The 21,100-nt window shown below is 42.2% G+C and overlaps 1 protein-coding gene across 49 annotated transcripts in view; it reads left to right on the plus strand.

Moving 5' to 3' along the window:
• The first annotated feature begins 2,839 nt into the window (after positions 1 to 2,839).
• The window catches only part of FAM169A (family with sequence similarity 169 member A), a 61,736-nt gene continuing 43,475 nt past the window's right edge, over positions 2,840 to 21,100 (plus strand). For 2 of the 49 annotated variants that reach the window (XM_070571647.1, XM_070571656.1), the window contains exons 1-4: positions 14,453 to 14,600; positions 15,102 to 15,143; positions 19,131 to 19,265; positions 20,872 to 20,971. In XM_070571647.1, the coding sequence (XP_070427748.1) occupies positions 19,134 to 19,265; positions 20,872 to 20,971 (232 nt within the window). In that variant the 5' untranslated portion in view covers positions 14,453 to 14,600; positions 15,102 to 15,143; positions 19,131 to 19,133. Of the gene's footprint in view, positions 3,082 to 3,263; positions 3,454 to 3,843; positions 4,362 to 10,088; positions 10,578 to 13,860; positions 14,129 to 14,342; positions 14,601 to 15,101; positions 15,144 to 19,130; positions 19,266 to 19,615; positions 19,739 to 20,871; positions 21,040 to 21,100 lie in introns of those variants that run through there. The other 47 variants (XM_008526998.2, XM_008526999.2, XM_070571683.1 and 44 more) reach the window with 46 other exon arrangements.

The raw sequence follows: 21,100 nt of genomic DNA on the forward strand, positions 1-21,100 counted from the left end.
GTCATTAAAACCTTCTCACTGTGATTTTATGAATTTAAAACAGATATATTGTGTATATTGGATCCTAATTCTACCCTTTTAAGTCTAATGGAAAGTCAAAGATGGTGACGAATCTTTCTGAGGAAATGTTTCTTCCATTCACTAAAGAAATCTAAATAAAACTTATAATTGTGCTCTGGAACCTGAAAATAACTTAGCAATTACCCTTAAAAGACGTTAAAAGAAAAATGTGCTTTTCAAAAACTAACAGATTATAAAACTCTGCTTTATATTATGTCAGAACAAGTCTTACAAGTTTTCTTTCTAAAGGTTTAATTTCCTCTTCATGTTCAGGAAAATACTCCTAGATCTAAGAAATCATTTAAGCACGAAGGTATTGGGTATTCAAAAGTACTGGGTATGTTTTAGGGCTTCAAAAGCAAAATCAAATCATATGGCACAGGATTTTGTGCACGGCAAAGGTGGTATAGAATACTGGTTAAGGGAGTGTGCTCTTGAGCCAAACTGGTGGGATTGTTAGCTTTGTGACCATGGAAATTACTGAGCTCTCTGGGTGCCTCAATCTCCTCTTAGGTAAACTGAGGATAACATTAGTACCTCAAAGGATGGTTATGAAGATTAAAAGTGTTCATTTCCACAAAGAAGTTAATAGAGTGCCTGGCAACTTGTTAGCAGTCAAAAACATTAGACATGATTTTAGCCATCAGGAATTCCTGTCTTCCAGTGCAATTTAAGGACTCTTTTCTGGGTCATTTGTATCAACAATCTCCAAAATGCAGTGTCATGGCAAGCTTCTCTTACCTAAGATGATTCCACTTCCCTTTAAACATACACAGATCTTCCTCAACTTATGATAGGGTTACTTCCCAATAAACCCATCATAAGTTGAAAATATTAAGTAGAAAATGCATTTAATAACCTAAGCTACCAAACATGATAGCCTAGCCTAGCCTACCTTAACTGTGATACATGTGCTCAGAACACTTACACTAGCCTACAGTTGGGCAAAATTATCTAACACAAAACCAATTTTATAATAAAGTGTTGAATATCTCATGTAATTGATTGACTACTGTACTGAAGGTGAAAACAGAGTGGTGGATGGGTACAGAATGGTTCTAAGTGTGCTGGTTGTTCACTTTCACGATGACGTGGCTACCTGGGGGCTGCAGCTCTCTGCCCAGCATCGCCAGAGAGAACCGTAGTGTGTGTCACTAGCCTGGGAAAAGATCAAAGTTCAAAATGTGAAGTATTTTGAATAGTACTGAATCTATCGCTTTTGCACCATTGTAAAGTTGAAAAATCATTGTCGAACCATTTTAAGTTGGGGACCATCCGTACTAAAGATGCAATGAGAACTCTTAACCCGTTTACTTCTGCTTGTAACATAAAATAATAACGAAAGCAAGCATATGCAACAACAAAAACCAAAGCGATAATCCTTTCACTCTCTACAAAGTTTTTAGACAAAAGCCTTCAAAATACTTTGGTAGCGATTTACAGCATTTGTTAATCTGACACAGACTCATTTTTTAGTTCTCTGCCCACTAAGATCTCACGGATCCTCAGAGAACGAGTAAACACATAAGCAAGATTTAATGTATCTCAGCCAAAGACGGAAGGAAATGGTGACTTTTTTCTTAAAACATTCAAAGATGCATCACATTTCAAGCAGAGAAAAGACCACGTTCACGGACACGCCTCATGTAGGTAGGAGACGGCACTTCTTCAGGAGGTCTCAGCAGATAGGATTTTTGCCACAGGAAGAGAGCTGGGTGTAGCTGCCTGGATGGGGGCAATGGACCCTCTCTTTTGTGGGGCTGGGTGGATCTACTTATGACTCCCACCAGGATGGCCAGACATATGGGAGACAGGCCTCCCAAGCACAAGTACTCACCAATTGAAAATAATAGCTAAAAGCCAATCACAGTCAAGCATTTCAAACATTATAAACAAGTCGCATTGGCTAGCTTTACACTAAGCCCTTAGGCTTCAGCACCTGTAGGGTCTGATAGCCGAAAAAAGAACATCTACCCAAAGCGCCAAGTGTTGGGGATTACCCTGGGGACTCTGACTTATATACAGCTCTAGAAACATAAATTCAAAAGTTATATTACTTCATTCATTCATTCAAGGTTGGCTGTGGACAGAACTCAACTATTCAAAACTGCTGCTCAAATCTAGTTCATTGCTAAGTTCTAACAATGGTAAATGATGTACAACATTCAAGCTTTCTGCTAATTAAATATTACAAATTAAACAGACGTGAAATTAATTGTAATCAGCAATTCGAAGCAGAAAAGTTTGACTAAAAAAAACGGAGTCAAATATATCACAAGTATTCTTTAAAGTATTTACTAATCTCATCGATCATTAGCAAATTCGTGAAAGGTGACAGCTAAATATTTCCGAGGAATGAAAGAAGCAATTTCAAATTTACAATGCCACAGCTCTTGGATGATGAGTTTATTTTCCAAAGTTTATGTATAAAAGGACGTCTTAAAATTACTTAAATGCAATACTGTTCCTGAATGCATTTATTAAACCACGGCATACATTACTTTTAAGAAATCTACCATGCTCTAAATACACGAGAGCCTATCTTCCGTGGGGGGCAATCAGCCGGAGGGCCCCGGGCGCTAGAGCGGAGGAGGTGAGTGGGGCGGGGACCGGGAGGCAGGGAGGGCGGAGCCGCGGCCCGGGGTCCGGGTCAGTTTGCGTGTGCTGGGCTCGAAAGAGGAAAGGTCGGCGCCGGGGGTGCCTTGTTATCTCAACATGGAAGCGCTGCCTCCCGGGCTCATCCAGATTGTGCACGGAGCTCCCGACTTCCCTTGCCGTTGCATCCTGCTAGGTGGCAGGGGCTGTAGGAGGGTCCTCGCCGGCGCCCTCCGCGTCCCCGCCCCCAGCCCGGGATGGCCTCGCCCACGCTGGGTGAAGTCCCGGAGGCCCGCCCCGCGAGGGGGAGGACTCCGCGGGGGTGGGCGCACGCGAGTCTGCGAATGTCGACATTAAAGGAATACGCAAATTCGGCGGCGTGGTCCCCGCAGCTCGCCCGCACCTATTTTTAATATCTAAGCCAAGGTCACTCTTTAATCCCGGGCCCCGGCCTCAGCCGGCCGGCGCCGCGGCGGACGGGGCGCGGGAGGCGAGGCGGGGCCATACCTGCGGGCCGCCTGACGCCCGCCGGGGAGGCGGCGGCGTCCCCGCGCCGAGGAGGGGCCGCGCGGGCGGGCGGGGGGATTCGCGGGGGGCGCGGCCGCCGAGGCCGAGGCGCTGCGGCGCGAGTGCGTCACGCCGCGGAGGGCGCGGGGGGCTGCGGCCGACCCGCCCGCGGAGCCGGCGTCCGGGCGAGGCGAGCGCACCCGCCCGAAGGCGCGAGGGCGGCCCGGAGCGCCCGCGGCTCCATTCATTCCGCGGCCCCGCCTCTCTCCCGGGCTCCCGGGCGCGTCCGAGGTGAGTGCGCCGCGGGCCGGGGCCGCCCGCTCCCCGCCGCCCGGCCCCGCGCCCCGGCGACGCCCGCGGCCACGGCCGGCGCAGGCCCACGCGGGCCAACGGGCCCGGGGCACGCGTGCAGCGGCGGCGGCCGGTCCGGAGCGCGGGGGGCGCGCCCCAGGTGCGCCGGCCTCCGCTCCGCGCCACCATTTTGTGTGAGGGAATGCCTGTGTCCGCCTCCTCCCCGGCCCCCGGGCCCCCAGCGCGCGCCGGTCGACCCTCCCCGGGCCCCCCGCGCGCGCCGGCCCACCCTCCCCGGCCCCCGGGCCCCCCGCGCTCGCCGGCCGACCCTCCCCGGGCCCCCCGAGCGGGCCGGCCCACCCTCCCCGGGCCCCCCGCGCGCGCCGGCCCACCCTCCCCGGGCCCCGGGCCCCGGGCCCCTCGCCCCTCGCCCCTCGCGCGCGCCGGCCCACCCTCCCCGGCCCCCGGGCCTCCTGCGCGCGCTGGCCGGGGGCGGCGCAGAGCGAGCTGGCTCGGTGTGGAACTCCGGCGTTCGGCTCGGGGTCACCGCGTAGGTGGCCTCCGGAAATGCGCTGCCCACCTCCCTCCCCTTGAACGGCTCCTGGACTAGGTGTCGCACGGGTTCCCTTCTAGAAGGCAGGTCATTGCAATTTCGTTCTCATTCTTCGCTGTCCATGATGCGATCTGTCGAGGCCTGTGACCCGGGAGATGGCGGGGGAAGCAGCGGCTGGATCAGGATTACGTTGACTCCCATCATTGTCCTTTGGGAGAAACGATGAGGCCTCTCGCTGGCTTCTGGAAATTGGTTTGGGTCTCTTCTCAGGAGTAGGTTCTAAGATAACCACCTGATGCGGGCCCCCTGTGCGCTTCGGGATATCCTTTCAAAACCTGAATTAAAATGGTCGCGGGTGAGGATTTTTGAGGGGCTTCTGGCGGGAGGGACAGCTTGTTAAAAGACCCCCGCAGGAAAAGTTGTAATGGTGATTCAGAACTGTTACACAGATTTGTCATTTTCCAGGTTCCTGAGAATTCGGTAATTCTTGTTTTAATTCGTCTGCTCGCAGATGTACTTAAGTACCTCGTGGATTATACCCGTGCCGTTTGTGTTTTGTTACTGCATCACAGACGGATTAAAATCTGGGATGGTGGTGGTTGCATAATACACACATTCGGGCCCGGAGGGAATTCACCAAAATGGATCTGGGTTTGATGTGCCGTATATCATCCCTTTGGTTTATTTTTTGCACAAAAGGTGGACAGGCTATCTTTATAACTGTGTTGTTTTCCTCATACAAGAGGAAATATTTTTAGTGACTAATACGGACAAGACTAAGGTTTTTTTTTCTTTTTACGTTTACCTTTTTTACCTTTTTTGGTGGGGAGGGGGAGTGCACACGGGAATGCAATGGCTGAGGAATCTGGGAAAGGTCCATTTGTGATGAGACTTCCAGACAAAGATAAAACATCACAGTCTTGCATGGAAAGCTTGTAGCTGTCGTAGTGGACTGGTCTGAATTGATGAGGAGGACTGGTTTAGGGAAATTAAAAATAACTTATGTCAGTAGCAACACTGGCCTGCTGTGTGAGTAATTATAACCTAGGATGTTTACCTGTGGATTTTAGGTTCTGACAAGTTCCGGATTAGACTGACCTTTGAAATAATATTTGAATCTTTACAAGTAGTATCATTTCTCTAGAAAAGGTACAGCATATTATCAAACCAAGGGCTTAACTTTTGATTTGGAGAAAACAAAATATCTTATAACTCGATGCTTTAGGGCGTCAAATTTCAGTGTCACCTGTCTATTGCATTACTCTAAACTTTTTTTCTGATTAGTTAAGACCTTTCCACTGATTCTGTCTACAAACAAGTGATTCCATATCATGTGCCGTTCCCAGCAGATTGTCATGCCTTTCGGTAATGACATATCCTATGGGGAGAATTATGGCAGTGAGAGGGCCCAGGGACACCCAGAGATGTCTTGTTTTGGAGAACTTGAGTAAGCCAAGGTTGCCTGCTAGGGCTTGCAGGTGTCCTGAGCGGCACTCTCGCAGTCCACAGGCATTCAGCTTGTTCCTTCCAGCAAGTTCAGCGCTGAGTGAAACATAAGTCTTACACCTTTGCGTTGATCCTGTTAGTACACACGTCAGAGAGTTTCGCTGAATTGGTACTACTGTATTTAATTGAGTTTTGGAGTGATTTTGGTGTGCTTTTCATCTTTAACGTAGCTGGAGATTTTGAGCATTATTTTACCAATGGTTGAGAAATGGAAAAAAAATCTCAAATATTTTCTCCATTAGTTTCTACCTAGCACTTTTTAAGCCTTACGTGTGTTATGTTCAGTCATCTGTCTAAAAATTCAAAAAGAGGGGCTGGCCCGGTGGCGCAGCAGTTAAGTTCGCACGTTCCACTTCTCTGCTGCCTGGGGTTCGCCGGTTTGGATCCCAGGTGCGGACATGGCACTGCTTGGCAAGCCATGCTGTGGTGGGCGTCCCACATATAAAGTAGAGTAAGATGGGCACGGATGTTAGCCCAGGGCCAGGCTTCCTCAGCAAAAAGAGGAGGACTGGCAGTAATTAGCTCAGGGCTAATCTTCCTCAAAAAAAAAAAAAGCCAAAAGATTTACTTTTTAAAGGTAATTAAGAATATGAGAGGATTGAGTATTCAGGCAGAGGTTTGAAAAATAATCTATCAAGGATTCCGTAGAAAGGATTGTTGGTTGGTAGGAAGTTCCACAAAACCTCCGTGCTTTTTCCCATTTCTAAGATTTTTATGAGTCTAAATTGAAAAAAGGAATTGCATGATTATTGTGTTTAGGCTGATTTTCTCTTCACACACCATTAGGCTTCTGATCCACGGTGTATTTAACCCTGAAATTAAAGTTCTAAATTTTGACATGCTTCATTGGTAGTAAGGGAATTTCACAATTCTTTCCAACAACAACAAAATTAGTCAAGGTTGAATTTATTAAGGAATAGGTGTGACGACTTAAAAATAATCAGGGAAAAGCTCATAATTTACTAAAGACATCACAAAATAATTATTACACTCATTGAGTTGTAGAGCTCGAATTTGAGACCTTATATCTGCACCATAGGAGGGACCTACTCATCAAGCCAGTCTCTTCTTTGGGCCACAAAGTTTGTGACTTAGCACGTAACTTTTTTTTTTTTTTTTAAAAAGAATATCCTTTTAGTTACTGCCTGCTCCAGTGAGATGTTTTAGGTTACAGCAAAGGTAGCTTTCATTCAACAAACACTGTGTCTATGGTATGTGTGGGGCACAAAAACAAACAGACTCCACCCTCATGGAGTTTATAGTTTAGCGAAGTGTTGTGGATTTAAATGTTAAAGATTCCTTAAAATCTAAATGCACAGAGGTTTTTTCCAAAATTAATTGAGAACACATCAATTTGGTAAATTGCGTTTTTTAGGAAAGTGCCAGATGTCGTGGGGTGAGCCCTGCATTTCTGCGTTGTGCAGAGGCAAGGGTTCAGTTGTTGAAAGAAACTGAGGAAGGAGAGCACCCAAGGAGTAGAACTGGGAGGGAGTGCTGTCCGAGGAAGCAGAGGAACTTTTCAGTGGCAGAAGGTGGTCAGTTGGGGTGTCTGTCATGTGGTCAGGAGGGGTGAGAATGAAAATAATCCATTGGGAGTTGAGAGGTTATTAAGAGGAGTAATAACAGTATAAGGGGAGAAGCCAGTTTATGCATAAATAGGAATGGAGAAAAAGTCGGTTAACTTGACTTTTTGTTATCAGTGATTGATAAAGTAACAAACTGTACTAATAAGGGATTTTATAGTCTAAAATCTTTTACACGTGTATACCAGTGCTTTCAAATTTGCATCAGCCCCTGATACACCTGATGAACTTATTCTGATTCTTAAATTAACAGTAGTTATTACTCAGAGGCAGTATAACACCACAATTTAAGCTAAAAGACATAGGTTTGAATCTTGGTTTTGCTGTTTTTGGCTGCCTGCCTCTTTGTGTGTGTGTGTGAGGAAGATCAGTCCTGAGCTAACTACTGCCAATCCTCTTCTTTTTGCTGAGGAAGACTGGCCCTGGGCTAACATGCATGCCCGTCTTCCTCTATTTTATACGTTGGGCGCCTTCCACAGCATGGCTTTTGCCAAGTGGTGCCATGTCCACTCCCAGGATCTGAACTGGTGAACCCCGGGCTGCCGGGGATCTGAACGTGTGCACTTAACTGCTGCGCCACCGGGCCGGCCCCCATGGCTGCCTGACTCGTTAAGATATTTAATCTCTCTGGGCCCCACTTTCCTCATCTGTGAAAGAGTAGTTACAACAGAGCCTATCTGAAAATGTCATTGGCAGAGTTAAATGTGAACTATTGTTATCATCGTCAATGAAACTGGGCTAGTTTTTAGTGTCCAGTTCAGTGCTCCTGTCTTTCTCTCCCTTTTATTACCCTCTCCCCACACCCACCCCATGTACAACTCTTTGTTGAGGTACGTTTCAAAGCAATAATTTACTTTTTCATTGTTAAAATTGTGATTCATTTACCAGTTGTCAGTCAGATGTTTGCTCTGCAGGAGATAAAGTGTAAGCACGAGTTGAGTTGGTAAAGTTCTAGTTAAAAATTAAGAACATCTTCAGTTTTGTTAGTTTGTGTGTTAGCGTAGGGGGAATTAATGTTCAGTTTTTCGAAAAACTGAAAACAATTCATATAGTCCCCTTTATAGCTTCTGTAGATGCCAGGCTGAGAGCCTGTCTTCTAATTTTAGATATGGTCTTGTTTTCTATTAATTATTTATGCTCATGAATGGAAAATATAGCTAAATTTTTCAAAAAACAACCATGTGTTAGAAGTCTTGATATTTGGCTTTGGAATACAATGCATCTAAAATCACTTGAAATTAATTTCAAGGCTGAGGAGATTTATTGATAACATTTTCTAAACCATGAAAAAAGAAATTGAAGTGATTCTGAATAAATTTTATTTGGAGAATACTAACTTTTTGTATCTGAGTAGCTTTTCAGAATGGCAAAAAAGGGCATAGTCTTATTTTATAAAGTGATCCATGTGGTTTGACAGTTTCATACGAAAATAACCGCTCAGCTGAGGTCTGTGGGCTCCTGCCCTCCGTTCCACATCTCCGATCCCGGCTCTGATGGAGACGAGGGAAGTTCTGGTGCCTGTACTTACAGCGGGGCAGAGAGAGGTTCTCCAGTCTTGAGTTGGAACATACCAGCTGCAACTAACGGGACTCTTTGACCAGCTAGTTGCCTGGTCTCTGCTTGCACGCGGTGTAATTCATCTGAGGGTAGAATTTATTGTTGGGAAGGCCCGTTTCTTTTACCGTTTAGAGATATGCAGAATAAGTTTTCAAATGCATGCTGGTACTTCATGGATTTGAAGGGGAACTTGGCTGCCTCCCTTCCCCTCCCTGATTTCTCCCCATTCCTGTTCTTCATCTGCTCTCTCATGGTTTCCAGATCCTTTGCCACCCTGGTTGTTCTCCATTGGAGGCACTCCAGTTTTTCGGTGTGATTTTTCTGAAAATGTGGTCGTCGGAAGGGAGTAAAAACCTGTGGGCGCGGCTGAGCTCGGGGAGGGTGGCGCCCTCTGGGTCTGGACAGTCTTCACCCAGTTGTGAGGGCCTGTGTGGGGTTATTTTGCCGTAACTTGAAGAACACTTGCTCCTGGTTCGTGCTGAATCTAGTATCTTCCAAATCTCAAGGTCTTACTTGTCTCTGTCCTTCAGCCACGGATGATAAAACCGCTAATGCAGCTTAGTGAGTTTGATTATTTTCCACTGCTCTACTTTGCAGTAACTTGTTAAAGAAATATTTGGTAGGCATTTTACTTTGTCAGTTTTTATGTTTCCCTTCTACTTTTTAACTTTAAAGCAATTGGGTTTGTATTTGTTGTGTAGTAACCATTTAAAAACTCTGAAGGAGATGGATCGTAGTGACAGACGGGCACCTGAACTCTGAAGAGAAGATATGGCAGGGTTTAAACTCTGACTCCTAGGGACATTGTATAGTCACATACACCATGGGTTATCTTGGCCTTTTGTCTTGATGTGGGAACCTGGCCTCCAGGTTAGATGGAGAGGGACCGCCTAGCTGTGTGACCTTGGGCAACTCACCTAACCCCTCCACACCTGAGGCTCCCCATGGGGAGAATGTGTAAGAACACCTGCCTCCTGGGGTCATTTTGGGGAATAAATGAGATAATAGGTGTAGAACGTTGAGCACAATACTCGGTGCCAGTAAGCAAGCAAGAAACAGTTCTGTTGTCACATCAAAAAACACATTCTCAGTTTTAAAAAATTATAAATGAGTTTTTGACCATCCCACCGCTTTGAAAATTAAAACCTTTTTTCTATATGCTTTCTCCATGTATTCAAGTGTAGACACTTAAGTTATTAGTTATAAGGGGCATCAGAGGACCGTTGACCCATCTCTGCTTTTTCTATGTTGGGAAAAAATGGACTATGCTGCCCTGGAGTTCTCAGCCTGGTAGGATAGACAGAAAAAAAATAAATCACATTGTCATGTGATAAGTATATTAAAAGAAGCATGCACAAGGTATTTACCCTAAGAGTGTCTCAGCTTGTCTCCCTTCAGTTCTGCCTATTAATCCATCCTACACACAGCTGCCAGATGAATTGTCTTAAAGCATAGCCTTGAGGTCTGTTTCCTGCTGCAGATCTTTAAATTGCGTCCTCCTGTGTACCAAATAAAGGCAAACCCTGTAGTCTGGTATTCTTGGCCTTTTATCTGTCGTCCTCAGCTCATTTTCCTAGCGTTCCTACCACTCCTTCTCTTTATATATCTGACTTCTCTTGGTAAATCCAGCTCCTTGCTGTTCTCAGCACGCTTTCTGGCTTCCCTTTAGCATGTTCGTCTCCTTAGAGGGCTTTCCCTTCCATGTCTGGTGCTCAAAGACCATCTCTTGCTTTTGCTTTAGTAGCAGAACTCTCCTCCTGTTCATATTCCTCCTCGTAGAAACCAGTGTGTGCTTGCTTTACACAGAGTTTGGTCCAGTCATTCATGTGTTCATTTACTTGGCAAATATGTACTGAAGTCAGCTAGGAAGGCTCCTGCTATCTTGCATCTCTTCCCCCTGCCCCTGAGCCTGCTGCAGGTGAGAGGTAAGAAAGCAATTGTCCTTAATCTGGGTAAGCAGACCCACCTGAGTTTGCAAGCGGGTTGCAGGGGCCACGGCTCCAAGTGCAGAGTTGGAGAAGCCAGGAAGGGAAGGCGGGATGGTTAGCCTGGGCTCAGAAGCTGCTGTTTTTCCAAGTTGGTGTGATACTCTGCAGGCAGTGGCAACCCTTGGTGACATTTCTTAGTTCCATAGTGAAAATAGTAGGGAATGGGTGGAATGGTGGTGATCGTGACTCAGCAGAATATTTCATGAATGCCAGAATTAAGTGCCAGGTTTTGTTTTTGCTCTTCTTTTGAGCTAGATGTATTTTGTTTAAAATGAAAACGTCAGTCATCTTTGTGGTTCTAAATGAGACAGACCTCTGATATTTTGTGTTAAAGATAGCTGCAACAATGTGTATATTGTTTAGGCTCCTGTCTTTAAAAATCACCGGAGTCCTTGAGGTTTGCTATGTCAGCCTCCTGTTAACTTTAATAAAGCCCTATAAAGTCAGATCTGTTATACGGTAGAGAAGCCAGGTAAAACAGTTAAGAATTTTAGGTTGTCTGATGTTGAAGTGGAGGACAAAATTTTATGGTGTGTTCATTTAAATAGTTCCTGTTTTGTCTCTCCTGAATTTTGTAAGCTGCTGTGAGGTTATAAGCAGTATTCAATAATCTGGGTCATGGAGTTCTAGAGTAGCTGTGCTCTAGAGGCAGACGCATTCTTTCCTTAGTACAATGCGTAGTTGGTCAAGTGGAAGCTTCAGTTACAAGCGCATTTCTGTTTTTCAGATGTCACGTATTAATTTATTATTAGGCTTTTGCATGTGTATCTGAGGAGTGTACGTGGCTCTCTCTCCTGCTCAAAGTGAATCGATAGGAAGATAAGGATTTAGCCTCTATTCCCGGGTGTGGTCATTTAGTATTTATTTTGTGTTGACTCATTTTTGCTTATGAGTCTCGTTTCAGCCGTAAGAATCCTGTTTTGCCTCCCCAAGGTAGAACTTCCCCCAAATCACATTTTTTCTCTCTGGAGTTCGGATGCCAGCATGTAACCTAAATGTCACCAGTCAGGCGCGTCCAAGAGAGACTGCGCTGCCCAGTGAGCGGTGGAGGAGTGTGGCTCTGTGTGGACTTCCCCCCCCCGCCCCCGTCTCCTCCCTTGGGGCTGCCTCCCTCCCTCACCAGGAATAACTCCTGTTAATACAATGCATGCTCTTCCGGATCATTTTCTGTACAAATGTATAAATATTTACCATTTTTCATAAATGTTTTTTAAAAATGAATGCAAGTAGGTTTTTTATAAAACCAATTGAGCATTTTTGATGTTTAGTTCTTCCTGTTTTGTGAATTGTCTGTTCATGCATTTGCTGATTTATTTGCGTCTTAGTTTGAAAAACCATTGTGTTTGTAGTAAGGATCATAACTCTTGTGGGTCATATAGATTGTAGTTTGCCTCTGAGTTTTTTGTTTTTAGATGTAAAAATTTTAATATATATTCAAAGTTACTATTTTTACCCTTGCAGTTTATTTCTTCCTCAGAGACCCTTGCCCTCTGTTCAGTTATTTCGCCTGTGGTCACACAGCTGGTGATCCTGGTGGTTTGGCCCGAGAGCACAGTCCCTTAACCAGTCTCTGCATGTTCTGCCCTTCCAGGGCCCGAGATCCTATCCCATAGACTGGATTTGCTTTTGAAGCCCTTAAACACGCCAGATACCCAGTAGCTTCATGTTTAAATGATTTCTTAGATTTAGGACCGTTTTCCTGGACGTGAAGAGGGAATTAAACCCTTAGTTAGAAAGAAAACTTAAAGACTTGTGATATATGTAAGCAACCCTGAGCTGTCTGAGGGCTCCTAAGATGCTGTGCTTTCAGACACAGCATGGTGATGGGAAGACTGGGCATTGGGGCCAGATTGCCTGGCTCAGGTACTGGCTCTGCCGCCTCTGTCGTGTGTGCCCTTGAACGAGTGACTTGCTGCTGTGTGTCTTAGTTTCCTCGTCTGACAAGGGACGATCATTAAGTTACCCACTTCATGGGTTTGTGATGAGAACTGCATCGGAATACATGTGAAGGATTTTGAAGAGAACCAGGCACATAGTCCACTGTTGGCTTAGTGATTATTACTTCAAGATAATTTTGCTTCCTACTTGAAATAAAAAGAGGCCACAAATATGAAACCCATTTAACTTCCTGCTCCTTTTCCCATAAACTTATAGGCAGACCTCACCCATACGTAACCAAACCTTTTTCCTTTCCCGAAGGGCGGAAACGGATTTCTGAGCCGTGTTGAGCCGCCTGAGGTCGATGGTTGTAGAATGCCGTTCAGTGGTTTTGTTTCTGTCATGCTCAGAAACTCGGCTCCAAGACTGGAGAAGGCTTCGTCTAGGACTTGGGGCCTTGTGTAGGGCAGGAGGGATAGAAGGAGAGAAGGTGAGGCGAAGAGGTCAGTTGAGCTGGTGTCGTGCAGGGGCTAGGCTAGTGAGGGAAGGAAGGGATGTTGGGGAGAACAGGGAAGAGTCAAGAGAAGAATCATAGTAAGGTTCAGAAACAGGCTTTTTGTGTAAAAGGTTGAGAGCATTGCCGATTGTGTTGCCTGGATACCTAACCTATTTTTGGTGTTGGGAAACAGCAGAGGTAGGATCAGGACTTGGTTTGGTTGAAATAATTATCTTTTTCTCTAAGAATTCTTTCAGCTCAAAAATTTCCATGTTTTCTTTTGATCTTCCCCTCCACCTGAAATCCCCCAATCATAGCAATAACCTATAAGAATCTTGAAATAATTTAGGAACTGAACTTATAAAATATGTTCCTCCCTTTTAAGAATATAGTTGACAGCCATTAATTAACATTAAATAGGGAAGAAATCACAATAATAGGAATTTGCTTTCCCTTTTTCATATTTTCCTTTCTTTGTAGAGTGTTCATTCTTTCAAATAGTTATATAGTTTTTTTTTTAAGAAAAAGGGGTGAAATTATTAGAAGATGGATATAAAGTAGCTGATGGGCATTTTAGACCTCTTATGTAAGAGATCTGAGTATTGTGTTTTACACATGCCAGCCAGGATTAATGAGCATACCATTTGCTTAATTTATAAATTAATTTGGACACTTTTTACACTTCATTGTCCATTCTGCGTAAATTTTTTGATGAGTTAGTTCGCTTAAGGCGACATTAAGCTTTCTCATTCATGTAGAATCTAGTTAGGTCTTTTGGTTTATTTCATGGGCAGAGTATAAAGTACTTGACGAATTTGATCTGACAGCTTTACAGTTATGTAACGCAGAACAGAAGCTTAAAAACAACAAAGAAGAGGGAGAAGCGAGTGATTTATCATAGCGACTTATATTTCTCTCCAGAACATTACCACCCTTCTCTTGCCTCTCTGAACTGTAGCTGAATGACCATAAGGCTAGTAATTTACTCAGTCTTAAGTTAACCAGTATCTTTTTTTTTATTAACAATTATAAACATTTAGAGGTGAAAAGCTCCTTAGGATTATCGTGTCCAGGTGCATCACATTGCTAATGAGAATACAGAAGCCTAGAGAAGGTAAGTACCTTGCCGAGGGTCACAGAGCTAGTTAGTGGCAGAGCTGACCCAGGAGCCAAGGTCAGAGAGTTCCAGTTCCAGAGCTCTTTCTGGTGTGGTATGTGAATAGAGTATTTAATAACAAGATAATTATTACACTCTTTTACAAAAGGAAATTTCATATAACCATGACAAATACTGGGATATTTGGTTTTGCATATTGAGTAGAAATACTTATATTGGAAAGCATATTTGGCTGTGTGGATTCGTATTCTTCTAGTCCCACTAGTGGTATGACGTTGGTCACATCTTTTAATCTCCAAAGCTCCGTCTCTTCCTCCGCAGAGTGGAGCTCATAGAAGGACCTCCTTGTATGTTACGTGCAGCAGTCTCTTCAGTCTGGCATGTGGTCACGTCTGTGTGAATGTGACGTGCTGCTGTTACTGATTGAGGATAATTTCTAGTTCCTTCATCTTCCTTCACATACTAACAGGTGATTATTTAGCCAATAAAACTGAGCATTGAGAGTGACCAGTAATGAAAGTAATGGATTTAAGGATGGATTTGCAAACAGATGTTTTGGAAGGGCTATGTGTGTGTCTGGGCCTTTGGAATTAGGGAAATATTTTCTACTTTTTTTTTGTATTGAAAACTATGCTATAGTTGTTTTTAAACTGTATTCAGAAATTACAGCCTCTAACTAAGTGAAGTTTTTCCCACAAGTAATGCTCTTTATGCAAATTTCCGAGTAGGTAAATTGTAGAACTTTGGAAAACAGGATTGTTTCATTTTGTGTGTGTGTATATGTATGTGTGTGTGTATATATATATATATATATACACACACACACAGAATTATATATAGAGAGAATAATCTTTGAATAATAATAAAAATAAGCCTAGAATTGATTATTTTTCTATTTAAAAACTTGAATCCAAAAACGTTTCTGAAAGAAGGATAATGAATTTCTGTTTTTACACTTTAATTGACATAGTCGTGTTCCACCTGCCTTTGGTCTGCAGTGGTGTTGTCCCAGGTAAGCAATCCCAGACGTGCACAGCAGTGTTTTCTAAAGTGCTGACGTACTACGAGTGCTTTGGGAGATGTTTTAAATTTGTGTTCAGGTGAACATTTAAATTATGATAGTTAGAAATTTTAATGCTGATTAGGAAAATTTGTAATCTAATATACCAAATTTGTGGTTTCATAGGTTTTGTAGTTTAGGGTGAATAAAATGTTTGTGAAAAAGTAAGTTTGAGGTTCTGATACATGCTCCAGCAGGGTGAACCTGGACATGGGCCAGATGCAAAAGGCCGCTTATGGTAGGATTCCACGCACCAGGCTCCTGCAGTAGGGGAACTTTTAGAGACAGAAAGTGGAGTGGTGGCTGCCAGAGGCTGAGGGGAAGAGGCAGTGGGGAATTACTGTTTAATGGTACCTAGTTTCTATTTGGGATGATGAAAAGTTCTGGAAATGGAGAGTGGGGATGGTTGTGCAACAGTGTGAATGTACTTACTGCCACTGAATTGTAAACGTAGAAGTGATTAAAATGGTAAATACTGCATGTGTATTTTACCAAATTAAAAAAAGGAGGGGAGGAAATGGGATCAGAGGTCTGCGTGTATTTTTTTAAAAGTGAATTGAGAAAAATATTAATTAAGTAGTGTTATAGGCATTTGACATTCTGGAAAAATTATCCCTTGTTTTGGTAGGTAATATTCAAGAGAGTGTTTTGAGTTGGTTTAAGGGAAACACTATGATACTAATTCTTCTTGAGCTTCGTCTGGTCAATGGTGTGAAATGTTAAATGTCTCTTAATGTTTTACTTGGATGCAAAGCTGGGGTCTTGTCTGTAAGAGAGGAACAAGCTAATATAGTCTCTTAGCTAGTGTCCTAATTGTCCCCCTTTCCTCCACTATTGACCATTTGTTTCCTGTTGTTAGTTTTGTATAAAATTTCAATCTTCATTAGATTGTTATATCTGATTATAAATCATAATGTTGTATTTCCTTAATTTGCTTTTACATACTCACTTTGTTAGAGAGAGATTTGTCCAAACTAACAATGAGCTTCCTTAGCAATAGAGCTACTGTTTTATGTTCTTTTTCTAACTATAACATCTTATTTACATAAGCTCCTGGTTGATCTCTCTTGAAATTCATAGGGTTTTTTGCCCTCCTTTTTATAAGCTCACTGGAAAACCTGTGGCATTGCTTTCATAAGCAGTTTCACAAATTTTTCTTGCTTTCTCCTTTTATTTAGACATTTGCATTTACTAACAGATGGGGTGAATTTGTGAGTTATATTTCTAGGCTTTGATTTAAAAAATTAAAAAAATCAATTTGATTAAAAAAACGTATACGTAATTGTATAAACTTAGGTTCCCAATCATATGTACACCAAGTTTTAAAGTCCTTAGGGCCAAGATTTCAGATTATGGTAAAAAGTAAGTTCCTCTCATTATCATAGTATCTTCAAAATTCAGAAAAATATACTTAATATACTTAACTGTTACTATATGTGTCTGTCCTGTCTTTTATGTCTTCATCTCATATTTCCATTAGATTTTCAGTTCCTTGCCTACTGACTCTTTGTTGTGGTAAAATGGGTTTTAAGGTCACTTAAGAGAAAAGTAACTTTTGTTGTCTCAGTTGCTTTTCTTCTGTCTTTCCTTTAATAATTTTTTTTAATTGAAACTGAAGAGGTTATTGACACATAGCAGTTGGGCTCTGCAGTTTTTATTTTGGGTAAATATGAAATGGGGAACGTTTAAGAGGTAATCTAGACTAGCTTTATTTATGCCTCCTTTAAGGACTAGTAGCTCGGTATTTGACATAGATTATAAGTTTTTTTTTTTTTAACTTTTTGTCATGAAAATTTTCAAGAGTACACAAATCAGGATCCTCTCCACAGTGCCTCTGATTATTTCTCTTGTTTATTTTAATTCACATTAGTTTCTACTCTTTTCTTTCTCTCTTTCTTTTTTTTTGGGGGGGGGAGGGGAAGATTAGCCCTGAGCTAACATCCGCCACCAATCCTCCTCTTTTTGCTGAGGAAGGTTGGCCCTGAGCTAACATCCGTGCCCATTTTCCTCCATTTTATATGTGGGACGCCTGCCATAGCATGGCTTGGTAAGCGGCACATAGGTCTGCACCCGGGATCGGAACCAGCCGAGCCCGCAACCTAAAAACCACTATGCCATTGGGCCAGCCTCTCCACTCTTTTCTTTAAACTCCATGACATTATTTATCGAAGAAACTGAGTTATTCTAAATTTGGCTGACTGCATGCTTAAGGTGTCATTTCACATGTCTGTCTAATGGCTTGGTTAGATTTGGGTCCAGTTTTCTTGTTGCAACATATCAGGATGTGTATGTTTGCTTGTCTTACTTTTAGTAAGGTTGATTAGTGTGACTATACAGATCGACAAATGAGTGCATATATCCACCAAAAAACTCACGTAGAAATGCTCAGAGCTGCCCAAATGCCCATCAGCAATAGAATGGGTCAATAAATTGTATTTGTATAGATGGAATACTACACAGCAATAAAAAGGAACAAATTAACTGATAGGTGCCACACTTATGTTTCTCACAGAAATAGTGTTGAGTGAAAAAAGTTGATGCAATAGAGGGCATACTGTATGATTTCAGAGACAAGAAATTCAAAAATGGGCAAAACTCATATCTCACTTAAATGTGTTGTAGGACAGACCAATGAAACAATACTACCTAGTGAAAAGTCCTTCTTTTCCCACGCTGATTGAAGTAGCTCCTTAATCATATACTCAATTTTCATAAGCATTGGGGTGTATTTCTATATCTTGTTCCATCGATCTGTCTGTTCATATGCCAGTATCACAGTGTTTTAGTTATAGAAGTTTTATACCATATTTCAGTATCTGACAGGGCACCTTCTCCAATCATTGCTGTACCTTTTCAGGATTTTTCTAGCTGTTCTTGCTTATTTATTCTTTCATATTAACTATAATCAGCTTGTCTTGCTTCGGGAGAAAAAAAACCTCTAAAGGTATTTTCATAGGATTGCATTAAATTAGTAGGTTATTTTAGGGAGAACTGCTACCTTTATGTGTTTTTTATTGGTAGTGTTAAATTTAAGCCTGTTTTTGCTGTTTTATGGGGTCTTTTCTATTTTTACTTCATTTTTTCCATTCGTTATTTCTTCTTACTGATTATTGTTGTACATATGAGGGCTTGATTTCTGTTTATAGTGTTATATCTTACAATTTTACATTTTCCTATTGTCTGGAATGGTTTTTCCATTGATTCACTCAGGTTTTTCAATTAAATATACTACTGGCAAATTGAGGTAGAGACAGTCTCCCCCGAACCCTGGCGCCCATCCCCAGCTGTTATGCCTCTGATTGCTTTCTCGTGTCTCATTTCGTTGGCAGGTGCCTATGTAATGTTATATGGTAGTGGGGTCCTTATTGTTCTTTAGAGGGAAAGTCTTTCGTGTTTCCCCATTAAAGTGCTGGGTTTTTTTTTTTACAGCTATATATATGAGAGCTGTAATTTACATACTGTAACATTTACCCACTGCAGCTGTACAAGCCGATGATTTCTATTTAGTAAATTTATAGGGCTGTGCAACTGTCACCACAATCCAATTGTAGGGCATTTCTGTCATTCCAAAAAGTTCCCTTGTGTCCTTCTGCGGGGACTTTTATTTTGACAGATGTGTGAGGATATATTTATATGCATGTGTGTTTGAATATGTCTATCCCATACCTGTGTAAATATATTTATTCTTATCATTTAGGGAATTATCCATTAATTCCTGTTTTACTGCTTGTTTTTAATACAAACAAATAATGTTTGAAAGTGTTCTTTTTGACATATGTTGTTAAATGAGCAGGCTTAGATTGTAGTCTGTTGTGGCACCGTGGAAAAGAAGTCTGCTTGCGGTAAAATGCTGCTGTGTTATAATAAAAGGCTTTTCACATGGGTGAAGGAAGACAGCGTTCCATCTTCTGAAACACTTTGTCCCGTGTCGTTCGTTAGAGGATGGCCTTCCCTGTGGACGTGCTGGATACTTGCAGTCACGAGGACCTGGAAAATTCCGCTGAGGATTACATGTCCGATCTCAGGTGTGGGGACCCTGAGAACCCTGAGTGCTTCTCTCTTCTCAATGTTACGGTAAGGCGTTCTGCAGTGGTTTTTATCAGTCTTTTCAGTTGAGTTTATACATGAAATCGGTATCATTTAAATTTTTTATCATGTTAAAATGTTAATCATGTTTGAAATTTTTATGAGAAGACTCTTCGGTAAAATGGATGAATGTTGGTTATACAGCAGCATGGTCAAGGGTTAAAAAGACAAACTCTATGCGTTATTGCTTATATTTGTCGTGCCTTTAAAATTATATGTAAGTAGTTTACTGGTTTTGCTAAGACTGGTTACTGTATTTGTTACCTCAATTAAAGTTATGTTAGATTTGGAATTTGTGATTTTTGAAATTTTGATTATTTTTTTTTTTGCTGAGAAAGATTCGCCCTGAGCTAACGTCTGCTGCCACTCCTCTTTTTTTGCTTGAGGAAGACTAGTCCTGAGCTGACATCTGTGCCAGTCTTCCCGTGCTTTGCATGTGAGATGCCACCACAGCGTAACTAGTGAGTTGAGTAGGTCCATGCCTGGGATCCACACCTGTGAACTCCGGCTGCCGAAGCACAGCGTGAAACCTTAATCACTGAGCTGTGGGGCCGGGCCCTCAGAATTTTTTCAATAATAAAAAAAAAAATTAGCAAAACACATTTTTGTGTCATGAATCTTCCTTTTTCTAAAATATTAAAATCAAAATTTCTAATTAGTAAACTGTGATATGTTGTGATAGAAAGATCATTAGCCTTGAATCATTAGAATAGCTCTGTGAACTTGATGGTAGGCAAATTCTGTAACCTCTCTAGGCCTCAGATTTTTCTTCTGGAAAATGATCTCGATTTAAAGGATTCTTTAAAGTCTCCTCCAGTACCAATATTTTATAATTCTCTGAAGTGTAATACTGTCTGTAATTGGGGAATTAGTGTTAGATTCATGAAGGTAGAAAAATTTTAAAGTATGTATCTCGCTGGAAAAATAAATTGACCTATCTGGTGTCTTTTTCTAGAAAATGGACTTTACCCCCTCTAGTAGTCCAAATGACAGATGATAAAATATAGTTGCTTTTACTGACTGATTGACCATATCTTGCTTTTTTAAAAAAATTTTTTTAAGGCTTTGTGGTGAGGAAGAGTGGCCCTGAGCTAACATCTGTTGCCAATCTTCCTCTTTTTTTTCCTTCTCCCCAAAGCCCCCCGGTACATAGTTGTGTATTTTTAGTTGTGGGTCATTCTAGTTGTGGCATGTGGGATGCCGCCTCATTGTGGCTTGATGAATGGTGCCCATGTCCGCACCCAGGATCCGAACCAGGGAAACCCTGGGCCGCCAAAGCGGAGAGCACGAACTTAATCACTCGGCCACAGGGCCGGCCCCTCGTGCTTTTGTTTTTATTCAGACGCGTGGCTAGAGCACAGTAATATTTATCAAAACAAACTTCCGTTTCTCCCCCAAAATAATAAAATTCCTGCAAAAGGAAAGTCTATTTCTTCTACCTTTTTTTTTTTTTTTTTTTGAGACGAGAAAGATCCATGAAATGAAGTGATATATTGGCACTGATGGAGAAGTTTTGTATTTTGTAGAAGCAGGGTGTTTTTGTCCTGTATTTTCTTAACAGACTTCACTAATTTTTAACCAATTGTCGTTTCAGATCCCTATTAGCCTGTCAAATGTAGGCTTTGTACCTCTTTATGGTGGAGATCAGACCCAGAAAATTCTTGCTCTTTTTGCACCTGAGGACTCGCTCACAGGTCTCTTTTTCGCTTGATCTTTGTAAACTGAGGAATTTTTCTCCGAACAATTAGAAATTTATTAAAAGGTAGCTACATGAAGGAATTTTAAAAAAGAAAACGTGTTTCAAACTGTAAATTTAGGAAAAT

This window comes from Equus przewalskii, chromosome 13, assembly GCF_037783145.1.
Source record: "Equus przewalskii isolate Varuska chromosome 13, EquPr2, whole genome shotgun sequence".
NCBI lineage: Eukaryota > Metazoa > Chordata > Mammalia > Perissodactyla > Equidae > Equus > Equus przewalskii.